The sequence below is a fragment of the Myotis daubentonii genome, chromosome 16, assembly GCF_963259705.1.
Source record: "Myotis daubentonii chromosome 16, mMyoDau2.1, whole genome shotgun sequence".
Lineage (NCBI taxonomy): Eukaryota > Metazoa > Chordata > Mammalia > Chiroptera > Vespertilionidae > Myotis > Myotis daubentonii.
Window position 1 is genome coordinate 37,523,629 of NC_081855.1, and position 12,205 is coordinate 37,535,833.

General features: G+C 41.1%; 1 protein-coding gene and 2 non-coding genes across 13 annotated transcripts in view; 1 reads left to right on the forward strand and 2 right to left on the reverse strand.

Annotated features, from left to right (window-relative positions):
- Positions 1-10,050, reverse strand: part of CDC27 (cell division cycle 27) — a 56,307-nt gene extending 46,257 nt beyond the window's left edge. For 3 of the 11 annotated variants that reach the window (XM_059669878.1, XM_059669877.1, XM_059669868.1), the window contains exon 1: positions 9,799-10,046. In XM_059669878.1, coding sequence (XP_059525861.1) covers positions 9,799-9,825 — 27 coding nt within the window. In that variant the 5' untranslated portion in view covers positions 9,826-10,046. Of the gene's footprint in view, positions 1-9,798 lie in introns of all 11 variants that reach the window. The other 8 variants (XM_059669875.1, XM_059669874.1, XM_059669870.1 and 5 more) reach the window with 5 other exon arrangements.
- LOC132219518 (U6 spliceosomal RNA) lies at positions 4,823-4,929 on the forward strand. Its single transcript, XR_009449509.1, has one exon. It is a non-coding gene; the product is annotated as a U6 spliceosomal RNA (small nuclear RNA).
- A 753-nt stretch (positions 10,051-10,803) lies between the features above and the next one.
- Positions 10,804-10,910, reverse strand: LOC132219510 (U6 spliceosomal RNA). Its single transcript, XR_009449501.1, has one exon. It is a non-coding gene; the product is annotated as a U6 spliceosomal RNA (small nuclear RNA).
- Positions 10,911-12,205: the final 1,295 nt, after the last annotated feature.

Genomic DNA, 12,205 nt, shown 5'->3' on the forward strand with positions numbered 1-12,205 from the left:
CTAAAGGAGTTCATCACCACCAAACCAGGATTATATGAAATGCTGAAAGGTATCCTTTAAGAAGAGGAAGAGGAAGGAAAAGGTAAAGATACAAATTATGAACAACAAATATGCATCTATCAACAAGTGAATCTAAGAATCAAGTGAATAATCTGATGAACAGAATGAACTGTTGATTATAATAGAATCAGGGACATAGAAAGGGAATGGACTGACTATTCTTGGGGGGGAAAGGGGTGTGGGAGATGTGGGAAGAGACTGGACAAAAATCGTGCACCTATGGATGAGGACGGTGGGGAGTGAGGGCGGAGGGTGGGGCGGGAACTGGGAGGAGGGGAGTTATGGGGGGGAAAAAAAAGGAACAAATGTAATAATCTGAACAATAAAGATTTAATTAAAAAAAAAGAATTAACATATCAAAAAAAATAAAAATCAATAAAAACATATTTAAAAATAAAAAAAAAAACACACAAAAAAACCGGATTTGATTTTTCTATAGAACCACAGGCCCGGTGCATGGATTTGTGCACTGGTGGGGTCCCTTGGCCTGGTCTGCGCCCTCTCGAAATTCGGGACCTCTTGGGGAGTGTTGGATAGCCAGTTTTGGCCTGATCCCCACAGGCCTGATCCAGACAAGAGGGAGCCCGATCCTGTGCTTTGAGCATCTGTCCCCTAGTAGTCAGTGTGCGTTATTCCTTTATAAAATACGGGGAATTCTTAAGAACTTATTAAATATTGTTGTAAATGAAAGAACATGATAAGTAGAAAGAATATACCTAGGATTTTATGTTGGAGACTTTTGTTTAAAGTTGTGTACCAGTACTTTTGCAAGTGTGACTTTGGAGGAATTATTTAACTTTTCTCAGCCTCATTTCCTCATCTGAAAAATGCAGCTCTATTTCTTGGACTTGTGTGGGTTAAATAAAATGATACATAGTGTTCCTAGTATAGTCTAGTACTAACTGGCACACATTAGACACTTTCCATCTCTTAATATAAATAAATTCAATATATATAATTTATATTTTTTATTATATACCCATTTCCCAGCATATTTGCCACAATTATTTTGTGACACAAAAGACACAAATGATTTACCAGTAATCTTAGTACTACTGATCACCTGGAAAATTTGACACATATTTACTATGGCCATAAAGTTCTAGAACTTTGACTTGTTTTCATTTTAAAATTAAAGAAATGAAAGAGAGAAATAAAGTACCATATTCAAGAGTTCTATCCATTTCTGATTTAAAGTCAAGCTTTGCTCAGAACAATATTTCTTTATCACCAATTCTTAAGAGGGTCAGATAGGGATAGTGCAAACAGCCAACTCAAGCTCCCATATATTCCAGTAGTAAAACCTGCCACTTAAGAGAACCCATATACAGCTTCCATTACCATTCTGTTCAAGCACCTCACAGTTCCTGAGTGATGGTGTCTTTTGAGAAATGGACTGTTCTCTAAGACACTACAAATTGGTAGCGGGCCTAAGATTAGCCTCTTAGTTACTCATCTATTTCTGCCCAACTGGTGTGGATCTGCCCCTAAAAGAATATCAGTCAGTATATCACCTCAAATTAAAGCCACATGGATAAAATGCTGCTAAAAGTTATGAAGCCCAAAAAGACCCCCCCCCCAAATTTAAAAGAGAAATTCTCCTGATTAAATTAATAGGTCAGTTCTAGGTTGCATTAATTTAAAAGATAAATCAACAGCATAAAAGTTAAACAGCAAAGTTCTTTCCTTGCTTGCTCCTCTTAAACATGACTTATTATGTAAAATAAACAGCCAAAGCCGGTTTGGCTCAGTGGATAGAGCGTCGGCCTGTGGACTGAGGGGTCCCAGGTTCGATTCCGGTCAAGGGCATGTGCCTGGGTTGCGGGCGCATCCCCAGTGGGAGATGTGCAGGAGGCGGCTGATCGATGTTTCTCATCGATGTTTCTAACTCTCTGTCTCTCTCCCTTCCTCTCTGTAAAAAATCAATAAAATATAATAAATAAATAAATAAATAAATAAAATAAACAAATCTCTGTAAGCTATACAACTAATTCAGTTTTAAAAGTGACTACATAAATTGTTTTATTTTGTCTTGTCAAAAAAGAAAATAGCTGCCTTTTACTAGATCATACAAGATGGATAATAAAAGCTTCAGAGAATATAAGAAGGTATAAGAACAAAAATCACTGTGATTTTCCTATTATACATTACAATCTAATTTTTGCAACTCTACCTTAGTTTATTAGTAGATCTACATCAGTGGTTATTATTCTGGGCAATTTGGTCCCTCAAGGGACATATAGCAATGTGGGGGGGGGGGGGGGGATGGCATTTTTGGTTGTCACAGATGGAGGAAGCATCTACTGAATAGAGGCAGGCCAGGGATGCTGGAAAACATTACAATACACGGGATAATGTCCCCCACAATAAAGAATTAGCTTGGCTCAAACATCAATAGTGCTAAGATTGAGAAACCCTCGTGTACTATTATATTACCATGTAACTGAATATTTCTACTAGCCTATATGTCTTCCTAACTCTTGTCTTATCACTCATTCCCAAACTTACCAGATTGATCTTCCCAAAGCAGTGCTTTCATTACAGAACTAGAGGCCCGGTGCACGAAATTTGTGCACGGGTAGGATCACTAGGCCTGGCCTGCGATCAGGGCCGATTGGGGGCCTTATGGTTGCTGGCCAGGGCCTTCCTTCCCCTGGCTGCTGGCTGGGTCCTTCTCCTGGCTGCTTGCTACTAGCTGGGGCCTTCCTTCGTTCTGCACCGCCTCCTGGTGGTCAACATACGTCACAGCGAGCGGTTGAACTCCCGAAGGGACAATTTGCATATTAGCCTTTTTAAAAAATATATATTTTATTGATTTTTTACAGAAAGGAAGGGAGAGGGATAGAAAGTTAGAAACATCGATGAGAGAGAAACATCAATCAGCTGCCTCCTGCACACTCCCTACTGGGGATGTGCCTGCAACCAAGGTACATACCCTTGACCGGAATCGAACCTGGGACCCTTGAGTCCGCAAGCTGACGCTCTATCCACTGAGCCAAACTGGTTAGGGCCATATTAGCCTTTAATATATAGGATTCTTCTGTTCAAAAATCTTCAATGGCTATTTATTACAATACATTAAATCTAAACTCCTCAGCTTAGATTTTAAGTTCCCTAAAACCTGATTCAACCTCAATAGTAAAACCTTATCTCTTGCTACTCTCAATTTCCATTCTAGCCAAGGCTATATTATACTGTTCCCTTGTTCCTAAATACCACTCTCAACTTTGGGCTTTTGCTCATGCCATTCCATGCCAAAAATGTTCTTCCTCTTCTCTACCAATTCAAACCCTGCCCATCTTCGTAAAGCTTTAAGTTTTACTCCTTCAAGAAAGCTTCCCATTTTTCTGGTCTGCAGTATTTCTTTCCAAATTTCTTTATTATTATCTATACAACCAAACACATACTGACTTACAACATTATCCAATTGTTCCTGCTAAGCATTTTTATCTTCCCACCCTTCAAAAGATTAGAGTTATATCTCCACATTTCTACTGGCTGATTTCACAAGTCTCCAACTAAATTTGTACAAGACAGAATTATTAATTGCCCTCCTTTAAATCGTCCTCTTCCACAAAGGATTCTCCATTTATAAATGGCACCACCAAAATGAAATCCAGGCAGCCATCATTACTGCTCCCATCCAATCAATATCTCTATCTAATTGGTTCTAACTCCAAAACATCTGGTGAATTTATCTACCTCTTTCCTACTCCTCTGCTACCTTCATCCTTAGACTGTTTTTACTTTTGCCTCCCTCCTCCCATTACACGTCTTAAAGTAGCCAGAGAGATCTTAACATCTACATAAGATCACATCAACCCTCTGCTGAAAATCTTTCAATGATTTCCCATTATCCTTGCAATGAAAATGGCCTTCCATTACTATGCAACTCCAGCCACATCGGCTTTCTTTCAGGTCTTCCAATGCCAAGTTCTGCTATGTCTTAGGGACTCTGCATATACTGTTTTCTCTTAATGCTCTTCAAATCAGTTTCTTTCTCAGCCTTCAGATCTCAGCTTCAATGTTATTTGTTCAAAAAGGTCTTTTCTGACACTTTGTAAGAAGGTTGTAGAACTTTTTAATATTCTTCTCTGCTTGGCACATAGCAGGTACATAACATTCTCTCCAATTTGATTTTTCATTGAGGTTGCTTCTTAACTTTTTGTCATTTTGCAGTACCTCTTTTGGTGGTCCAATTACAAATCTGACACCTGAGCTTGGGCCAGGGCCCTGCTATTATTAGGTTTCTCTCCTAACATCGTATTTTTAATGTCCTTCTTATGACAGTTTGTAATTATTATTTTGTGACTATTTGTCTAATTCATTCTCTCTTAACAGACCATAAACAAAAGGGATATATTAGCACACTAGTCCATAAAGGAATTAAATTATTATGTATTTACAGTGACTTCTTCCTCCACCCCTATTCCCCAAAGCTTAATCTCTCAGTCTAGGTACTATGTAGCACTGTCTTCAGGATACTATATTGCAGTGATGGCGAATCTTTTGAGCTGGGTGTGTCAGCATTTTGAAAAACTCTAACTTAACTCTGGTGCCGTGTCACATATAGAAATTTTTTGATTTTTCTTTTATATATTTAAATGCCATTTAACAAAGAAAAATCAACCAAAAAAATGAGTTCGCCATCACTGCATCCTATTGTTGGACTAAAAAAGGAGCCACATACTAAACCTGACGAGCTCAGGGAAGGCCTGCATGGAGGGCCTTATAAACTCAGAGATTGAAAGTAACTGCATAGGTGCTCGCTTCGACAGCACATATACTAAAATTGGAAGGATACAGAGAAAATTAGCATGGCCCCTGGGCAAGGATGACATGCAAATTTGTGAAGCGTTCCATGTTAAAAAAAAAAAAAAGAAAAGAAAGTAACTGCATAAGATGGTCTGAAAATAATTCCTAACTAAAAGTTGAGTCATGGTGGGTAGTCACATCCTAGACAAAACTCAATCTTTATCTTAATTTAGCCTATCTTTTTTTGCAGCTAAGATAACATACCCTTGGAATGTCAGAGTAATCCCCTTTTTTCTCAGGTTATAACTCTCACCAGAACATGAAACAACTGAGCCCATTTATTATTATCTTGTTCCCCAAATACCATCTCTATGTGCCATAAACGTTCTGTTTATCCTATATACCCACCAATGTCAAAGAAGTATGTGACTGTTTTCCACTTTACTCAATTTCAAAGATTTCCCTGCTTTGCTTTCTCCTGCCCTCTTCATCTATCACCAATGAATTCCATGTAACCCATGTTACAGCTCCTCCTTTGATATGTTAAGAGTATAAAATAAGCTGTAAAACTGCCATTCTCAGGAACATTTTCTCAATCTGTTGAGATTTTGCTTTCAGGCAATTATCGTCAGTTTGGCTCAAATAAACTCATAAAAATTCTCTACAGGTTTAGATGTTTCTTACATCAACATACCTAAATATAAGGTAATCTACTTTCCAAAAGACAAATCCATAACAAATGTGTTTCAGCTAACCTAAATATAAAATTGTTGAATGAAGATCAAATGGTCCAATGCCTATTGATTTATCAATTTAGATACAAATAAATACTTTTAAAATCACAAAATATATTTAGAAATTTCACTTTTTTCCCTATTCTCATTGAACAGAATAATTTTACCAAAACTATTCACATATATTATTGACATTAATCAGGCCTTTGGGGAAGGGATGGTGTCATCTAACACAATTTTCCTGAATACACCACCTTCAATGTTATTTGAAATATAGTACTCTGAATCCATGTTAGTTGCTGTCCCTGTACATCTTATCCCAAGCCAAAAGCACTCCTTCACTATATAATGACCTCTAAAATGATATTAGCTATATAGTACCCACTTACTAAACTGCTTAGTAAGGCGATTTTTACAAGGCTTTTTTACAACTTCATCCAACATTCCTGTGAACTGATAAATCTATTAAAATGTCTCTGTGTTTTTTAAAATCAATTTCATCAGGTGAATTTTATAAACATCCAAATTAGCACCAATTGAAGTCAGTTAGGCTTGTGTCTTTCCCAAACATTTATATTAAAAAATGACAGCCCTAGCCAGTTTGGCTCAGTGGGTAGTGTTAACTTGCAGACCAAAGGGTCCTGGGTTTGATTCTGGTCAAGGGCACATACCTTGGTTGCAAGCTCCTCCCCGCCGGGGCTCCTGTAGGAGGCAACCAATTGATGTGTTTCTCTCACATCGATGTTTCTCTCTGTCCTTCCCTCTCTCTTCCACTCTCTCTAAAAAATCAATAGAAAAATATCCTTGGGTGAGGATTAACAAAACAAACAAAAAATCAATACAAACATTTTTTTTTAAAAAAAGACAAAATTTCTAGCACCAACACCATCCTTGTCCCAAGTCTTTTAACCTGGGTGTTAGCATTATAGAGACCCCTCAGGAGTTCTGGCCACGGACTAACAGCTCCCTCCTCAGCCAGGACCTCTTGGCAAGACTGTAACTAGTGATGTTTGTACAACCAAAGACTCTATTTTGTGGTTTAAGGAAAATAAAATTGACTACATTTCACCTTAAAAAAAAAAAAAAGACAAAATTTCTGCCTCATAATAGGAGAGATTTTTGAAAAGACTTGAGGACCAAAATTTTGCTACCACAAAATATACCCTTTTGTGATACTGATTTTAAGCCAGTTATTAAGAAACAAAAGACTTAGAACCTTTGACTCTCCTCCCTTACCTATTTAAAGGAATTCAGATAGAAAAAGGAAGGGAGCTTCACCTTATCATCACAATATAAACTAAATGTGACAGAAAGTGAGAAACCTAGCAAAGCCTGTTTGTTGAGCTTCCTTCTGTGTCCCATTGTTTCTGGGTGGCCCAGCAAAAATTTGTTTCACACATGTTGCTCTTTCTTGCTTACCTGTGAATTGCCTACTTTCCCTTTGAAATCCCAGACCCCTGCCCCCTTCACCTTTGATCAAAATGGCATACACACCTCAATTGTTCAATTCATCTTTGGGTCCCATTCTTGCGGCACCACCCCATGTATACCCACAATAAATTTTGGACATTTTCTTGTTAATATGTCTCATGTTAATTTGATTATTAGCCCACCTAGAAGAACTTGAAAGGTAGAGAGAGGGAAAGTTGGTTTTTTGCACACCAAAGACAAGTAATACTTTTCTATCAGAAATAATTTGGAGGAGGAGCTATATTTAGGTTCACATGTTTATCAAACTGGCTACCCACATTAAAACTTTAAAGAAAAAAGTCCTGGCCAGTGTGATTCAGTTGGTTGTCCTGTGCACTGGAGGGTGGAAAGCAGGAGGTAACCCATCGCTGTTTCTCTCTCTCTCTCTCTCTCTCCCCCCTCCCTTCTACTCTCTCTAAAAAAAAAAAAAAAAGAAAAAAAAAAAGGCCCTAACCAGTTTGGCTCAGTGGATAGAGCGTCGGGCTGAAGACTGAAAGGCCCAGGTTCGATTCCGGTCAAGGGCATGTACCTGGGTTGTGGGCACATCCCCAGTGGGGGATGTGCAGGAGGCGGCTGATCGATGTTTCTCTCTCATTGATGTTTCTGACTCTCTATCTCTCTCCCTTCCTCTCTGTAAAAAATCAATAAAAATATAAAAATAAAATAAAATAAAATAAAATAAAAATCAATGGAAAAAATATCCTCAGGTGAGGATTAACAGCAACAACAATAATAAACCCCAAAGAGTATTACTGCCACGAATACTTTGAGGACATCCAAGAGGTACTATCTACTAAAAAGCTACATATTTCTTTTATTCACCATGCTTTTATACAAGTTGAAATTATTAAACAGTGGTTATAAGCTAGCAATACAACTAGTTTATCATTTTAGAAGGCTTTTGGGGCCAGAGGAGGAAAAATGCATCAATTCTTAAGACAAAATTACAAGAATATGAAACAAATTAAACAACTTGAGTGCTCAACTTATCCATTTAAGGTACAGACAGCAACTTCTAATTTCATGTGAGGCCTCAAAAACAAAATCTTAAATGGGACTTTTTACTAGTAAGAGGAATTTGGATGTTAAGAAATAGCTTTAGGCCCTGGCCAGGTGGCTCAGTTGGTTGGATCATCGATGCTATACACCAGAGATTTCCGGTTCAATTCCTGCTGAGGGCACAAACCCAGGTTTCGAGTTCCATCACCAGTGGGGGCGTGTATGGGAGGCAACCAATTGATGTTTCTCTCTCTCCCTTCCTCTCTGAAAATAAAAAATCAATAAAAACATATACTCACTGGGGTAAGGATTAGAAAAAAGAGCCCTAGCCAGGTGCTCAATGGTTAGAGCCTCAGCCCAGGGACCGAAGGGTCATGGGTTCAATTCTGGTCAAGGGCAGTACCTCGAGGGCAGGCTGGATCCCAGCCAGGGCACTTGCAGGAGACAACCCATTGATTTGTCTCTCTCACATGATGTTTCTCTCTCTCTGTCCCTCCCTTCCACTCTCTCTAAAAATCAATGGAAAAAATATCCTCCAGTGAGGATTAACAACAACAACAACAACAAAAGAAAAAAACTTTGGAAGCACTGGCACAACTTATAAACAGAGAAAACTTCCTAAAATAAAATCCCACATTAGATTAATTCAAACAGTAATAGCTGCTATATGGAAAGAGCTGGAGAAGCCAACTAGGAGAAACGGGTATTTTATCCTTTGAAGGAAAAAAAAAAATCAAGGAAATACGAAAGTCGTGATGTATTAAAATATTTACTCTTGAGCAATCACAAGCCCATTAAGGGTCCTATGAATTAATTTCTAGAATCGGCTGGCTTTAGAACTTCAAAATAAACACTGTCCACGACTCAAAGACAGCAGTTGGCAGAGGCCAACGCTTCCGGCCCGGTCAAGATCCGGTGGTCATTGAAAGCCGCCCAGGCCGGCCCATCGCCAAGGGGCAGGGGACTCGGTTAGCCGGGTGGCAGGGGGATGCGGTGGCCCACAGGATTTCCTCCCTGCCCTCGGCATGCCCTGGGGCGGCAAGGAGTGTGCAATGATGGAATGCCATTACCTATCTGCCTTTCATTTCCCGATCTCCGTCAGAGGCCACGGGAAAAACTCACCTCTCCCGTCCCCCCGCCCTCCTCCTCCCCTAGCGCAGGTGCTTGAGCCTCAGCCCTGGGCCTTGGAGTTCTCTTCCGAGATCACGGTTCAGTGGGGGAAATTCACGGCGAGGAAAGCAATGTGGGCTAGTACGTCTGCTACCAAAATAGAAATTAGTATTAAAAACACCGACCCGACCCTCCTCCCTCTACCTTCTCACAGAAAACAAGAATAAAACCCACCCTCACCCCCCGCGAACTTGCCCCCCTCCATTATGAAGACCTTACACGCTGTGATCCAATGTGCGTCCCAATCACCCCTCAGGTCACAGAGCACCTGGCGCCAGCTTTCGCCCCCACGCCCCGAGGTCTCCCCCGAGGTGGGGCCAGGCCCCTGCACTGACAGGAGGGGCTCGCAGCCGGACGTCGGCTCGGAGGAGAAGGGAGGTCGTATCGCCGAACGCCGCTCACACTAGGGAGAGAAGTAACGTCGGGCCGAGAGGTAACGCGGCTTCGGTCGCGGGCAAGGCCTCTGAACTGACAAGAAGACCGGCAGGACCCGGCGTAAGGGGAGGCGGGAGAGGAGCCCGGCCTAGGCCGCACCAGGCCGCGGAGTGGCCGTACGCGGCTTCCCGACTGGGGCCGCGAGCCAAGCCTGAGAGAAAAGAGTTATCATTACCTGGACGGGTTCCTGCAGCACCGTCATCCTTGAGGCTCAGGCCCACTTTCTGCAGTGCCTCAGGCCCCCCCCGCAGTGGCTCCGGCCCGGCCAGCCCCGGCTCATTTAAACTCACCAGCGACCGTTACCGGGGGATGGGGGCGGCCGAGCGATTGACGAGCACCTCCGAGCGGGTCACGGAAATACCCGAAGTGGAGAAACCCGCGCGGGAGCCAGACGAAAAAGCCCGAGAGAGGCCGGAAATACCCGCAGTGAATCGGCGGAGGAGGAGACCGTTGCCGGAAATTGTCGAGGGTCACCGGAAACTACCGAGTCTGACCAAGCGCATAGGTTCCTCTTCTCGGCCACGCCTTTACTCACGCACGCCACGCCCAATCGGCCACCCAAGGCTGGGCCACGCCCAAACGGCAGTCACCGGGCTGGGCCAGAGGTGCCTGAGCGGGCGGGGAGCGTTACGTGGCCTTGCTGCGTTCGCGATTCGCCCCGCAGCCTTTCTGTATTAATTGGTACTTGATAGGTTAAGCAAAGGGTAAAACTCGAGAGTTTGGGGCTGACTTTAATTAATCAAGATTAGGTCATTCATTCATTCATTCATTCATTCCAGAAGTCCCGGTTCAGGGCTCAGACGGAAATAGGAAATTTGGAAGGATTGCCACCCTCCAAAGTTTTAGTATGGCCCTGTTCTCAAAGTGATTACAGTCTCTTTTAGGGAAGACCAGTGTGACAAAGTGCTACATTTATGTGGGACCCATTATAAGTGATGTAAGAATTCAGAAGAGAGGAAAATTAACTGAGATTAAGATGAGAAATGTTTCATGGAAGGAAAAAGGGAGACAGACTGGGCTTTGAAGGATGGTTAGAATTAGAAGAAAAGAGAATGTGCATGAAGGGAAACAGAAATGAGATCAGTCTGGTAAGAGTTAAGGCATTAACTGGAAATATTAACTTAGGTGACCAGATCTTGGAAAATCTCAGAAGGCAGGCAGAAATTTTTTTTTCTTCTTAAAAAATATGGAACGCTTCACGAATTTTCGTGTCATCCTTGCGCAGGGGCCACGCTAATCTTCTCTGTATCGTTCCAACTTTAGTACATGTGCTGCAGAAGTGAGCACAGAATTTTTTTTGTCTTAATTGGGGAAGCATTCTGGTGTATGGGAAAGAGTGTGGAATTGGAAATCCAGAGGCCTCATTTTGAATGTAATCTCTGGCACTAACTAGTTTTGGGTCTTTTAGGCAAGTTATAGTGTCTCTGAATTTTTATTTCCTTGGTCTGAAAAAATGATTAAGAGAATTAAATGCATATGTATGTGGTTGTATTTAACTCACATAGTAGACTCTCTCAAATTTACTTCCCCCCAAAATGTGTGAACCAGAGGAGCATTAAACTTTGTTTTTCAGTAGATGAGGAAAAATGGTTTTTGTTGGCTACTTTTCTAGTTAGAATATCTCTAGACTAGATGGGGTACTCACAGTGTATTCCACTGGTTGGAAATTTCCCTTTTGGTTCTCAGGTTTTATGTAAATGAAATCAAGTTAGAATGGTCACTGCCTTCCTTCCTTTGGGTAATGTTGGAGGGAGGCCTTTTTTTATTGTTTTTTATTTTTTAAAAAATATATTTTATTTTATTGATTTTTTACAGAGGAAGGGAGAGGGATAGAGAGTTAGAAACATCGATCAGCTGCCTCCTGCACACCTCCTACTGGGGATGTGCCTGCAACCAAGGTACATGGCCTTGACCGGAATCGAACCTGGGACCTTTCAGTCTGCAGGCCTACTCTCTATCTACTGAGCCAAACCGGTTAGGGCAAGAGATATCACTCTTAAAATTTGATGAATTTAACTGAACGCCACACTCCAGATTTATTCTAATTAATTCAGCATGCAGTAGGACTATTGCTTTTATTATCCGGACGCTTCTATTAAAGTAGACTAAAGTTGTATTTACATTTTTTAGCAGTTACATGATACTTTGCTCATGCTAAGCTTGTGTTCATTTTACAAACACAGCTCTTTTCCGCACAATATGCTGCCAAACCAAGTCTTGTACTTGTGCAATGGATTCTTGTAAACTTAAATGTAGGAACTTACAACACAGAATACACATAAAGATGATATTTTTGTGTGAAAATGTGTATCTAGAGTCAGCATTTGAAGAGTCTGTGATGCTTGGCACTCTGGCTCTTAAGCTTAGAATTTGCTTAAAGCTTCCCTCCCACCCCCCTAAAAAATGGCAACTCTTTTCTGACTGTTGTTCACTGGGCTAATACATCTGTTGTGGTTTTCTACTCGTCCACAGCAAGACCATATTGTTGGAAGCTGTGCTTTGATGCAATGTTTTAGAGAATTTTTACTTCTTTTCTCTGTTCCTGATTGACCTACTTAAACTCACAATCCAGCAAGCACTTG